Raw genomic sequence first — 2,643 nt, 5'->3', positions numbered from 1 at the left:
AAAACTCCCGTCTGGGGGCCCCTGAGGCTGGCCCGACGTGTGGGGGGGTCGGGGTGCGTGTGGAAAACGCCGGGTTTGCTGCAATGCCCCGTTTGGGAAGGTTTTTAAAATACAAAACCTGTTTCTGTGGCCAGAGCTGGTTTGTGCCGAAACTGTGGCCGGCCCAGTGCACCTCATCCGAAAGGGATGCAGCTGGCGCTGGGGTGGAGCAGGCAGGATGGCTGACCCCGGGATCACCACGGGTCACCCAGCTCCTGGGTCAGGACAGGAGGAAACCAGAAAGGGCACAGGAGCTCTGCGGAGGGCGAGCAGAGGGGTTTCTCCCCGGTGCCTCCCTTGGTCCCTTGTGGGCATCTCCTGCCTGGCCCCCCACCCTGCTGCTCCCGGAACTCCCCATCCCTCCCCGGTGCTCTCCGGCAGCTCTTTCCTTCCGGGCAGGAGCTGGCAGGTGCCTGATTTTTTCTCCCCGCATTTCCTGCTCGGAGGCAGGAGGCAGGGCAGGCTGGGTGGTCCTGCACCTCAACGACACCGACAGCCCCTCTCTCTCAGGCGCCTGAGGCAGGAGGCAGGGCAGGCTGGGTGGTCCTGCACCTCAACGACACCGACAGCCCCTCTCTCTGCCCAGGCGCCTGCCAGAGCCACCGCGATGGAGCTGGGGAACATCTCGCAGCCTGTGTACGGTCCCGGCCCCGAGGCGCCGGGGAGCAGCACGCCGGGCCTGGTGGGGATGGTGCATGGCTTCCTGCGGCTGGTGCAGCCCAATGCCCTGCCCATAGGTGGGTGCACGGCAGCGGGGAACTGGCGATGGGGTGGGGGGGGCTGCTCAGAGCTGTGGGGTCCTGGGGGAGCCTGAGCCCTGCTGCTCTGGTGACTGTCCACCCAGCATTTAAATGCCAGTGTACTGGGTTAGGAGGGGTCTGGAGCGGGGATGGAGTGGGGTCCTTGAGGATTCCATCTGTGTGCTGCCCGTGTCCCATCACGGCAGTCCCAGGTGGGCCCCAGGGTAGGCTTTGGTGGCAGTGCCACCTCGCAGAGTCCTGCCTCATTGTCCCTCTGAGCATTGCCATCCCAGGTTCCAACGAAAGGTGCAGACCAAATCCCGCGCTGCCTGCGAGTTTGCGGGGTCCTTGCCTGGCTTGCAGCCCTCTGTGCTTGCAGGTGACAGGGTGTGCTTAGGCAGGACTCAGCTCAGGGCCACCAAGGGCAGCGTGTCCCAGTGCCAGTGCCCGCACGGCAGTGCTGCAGGCACCCCCCACGCACCACCCTGCTTGCCAGCGCTTGTCCTCCCTCCTTCGCCTCCGAGGGGATGTGTCCCTGGCACAGGTCTGCCCCAAAAGTGGCTGTGGGGGATGCCAGGACCCCGCGGCTTCTCGCTGCAGTGCGAGTGCTGCCCACTTGGGGGGGGGGGGTGCCACTCTGGCGGTCAACACTTGTGCTTCCTCCTTTGCTGGGCTCAACCCCGGCTTGTCAACAACTTGCAGGCAAATGCATGGCTGGCAAACAACACAGTGGCTTTGTGGCCTTGTTCGTGTCACACAGATACTGGAGTACAATTACACGGCACCGTGTGCCAGCACGGCTTGTAATGAGGCAATGGGGCATGGGCAGGGCGAGCCCTGGGGATGAAAGAGGCAGCATGGCAGGAGGACTTTGTCCCAGCACCCATCCGATGCTGGCAGTGCCAGCCGGGAGGCTGCCTGGGGCTGGGCTGCAGGAGGGTAGCCCAAGGACAGCCAAGGTGGTTGTTGGAGTATCCTCCCCTGAGCCTGCCCCCGATGCTCGCTGGGTCGAGGACCCCATTGCTCTGTGGACCCCTGAGAGCCTGGGGGCTGGCAGCGCTTTTCCTGGCTGCAAAAAGGCTGTGTGGCATGGTGGCTGGGGAGGGACTGCTGGAAGGGAGAAACATGCCATGCACTCACAGCCGCTCTGAGCTGCGGCATTGGAGGTGATGGTCTGGGAGCACCTCTCTTGGGTGAGCAGGGTGTGGGACCCTCCTCAAGAACCCTCCAGGGCCCAGCACCCACTCATGGCCCTCTCTGCTCCTTGTCTCCCAGAACTGATTGCAGATTTTGGGCAGCCCCCAAGTGAGGAGGCCGTCGGGGAGCAAGTCCAGGAGGTAAGCAAGCAGCCAGGGCAGGGACCCGGCAGCCCCAGGCTGCAGCGGGCTGGGGGATGCTGGCAGGTGCTGCTCGGAGGCTGAGCCCTGGGTGCTGCTGGGCAGCAGCAAGGGGAGATGTGCAACCCCCTGGGGGGACCCATCCTGCCCCGTGGGGATTTGGACAGGACCCTCAGAGATGGGGAGCCTTCAGGGGCACCAGCGTTATGCTACCTCTCATTCTTCCTCTTCCAGCTGCTGCTCTACGAACTGGGTTTCCTGGTCTGCATGGCCATCGGGCTCCTCTTCATCATCCTCGTGCCCCTGGTGGGATGCTGCTTCTGCTGCTGCCGCTGCTGTGGGAACTGCGGGGGTCGCATGTACCAGAAGCGGGGCCGGCGGACGGGCTGCCGGCGCCGGGCGCTCTGGGCCTCCGTCCTGCTGGTCTCTGCTCTCCTCCTGTGAGTGCACTGGCTGGGAGGCTCCGGATGGGACCTGAGGGCGGGTGGGAAAGCCGGGGCTTGGCGGGCGGGCCAGGGACGCGCCCC

General features: G+C 65.1%; 1 protein-coding gene across 1 annotated transcript in view; it reads left to right on the top strand.

Annotated features, from left to right (window-relative positions):
• Window positions 1–646: 646 nt before the first annotated feature.
• The window catches only part of LOC103916320 (prominin-1-A-like), a 10,858-nt gene continuing 8,861 nt past the window's right edge, over window positions 647–2,643 (top strand). Inside the window, exons 1-3 of the mRNA XM_009323293.1 lie at window positions 647–776; window positions 2,055–2,116; window positions 2,351–2,556. Of these exons, the coding sequence (XP_009321568.1) occupies window positions 647–776; window positions 2,055–2,116; window positions 2,351–2,556 (398 nt within the window). The remainder of the gene's footprint in view (window positions 777–2,054; window positions 2,117–2,350; window positions 2,557–2,643) is intronic.

The sequence above is a fragment of the Pygoscelis adeliae genome, unplaced genomic scaffold, assembly GCF_000699105.1.
Source record: "Pygoscelis adeliae isolate BGI_AS28 unplaced genomic scaffold, ASM69910v1 Scaffold294, whole genome shotgun sequence".
Classification (NCBI taxonomy): Eukaryota; Metazoa; Chordata; class Aves; order Sphenisciformes; family Spheniscidae; genus Pygoscelis; species Pygoscelis adeliae.
The sequence above is the reverse complement of the archived record's forward strand: the minus strand, read 5'-3'. Positions and strand labels throughout refer to the sequence as shown.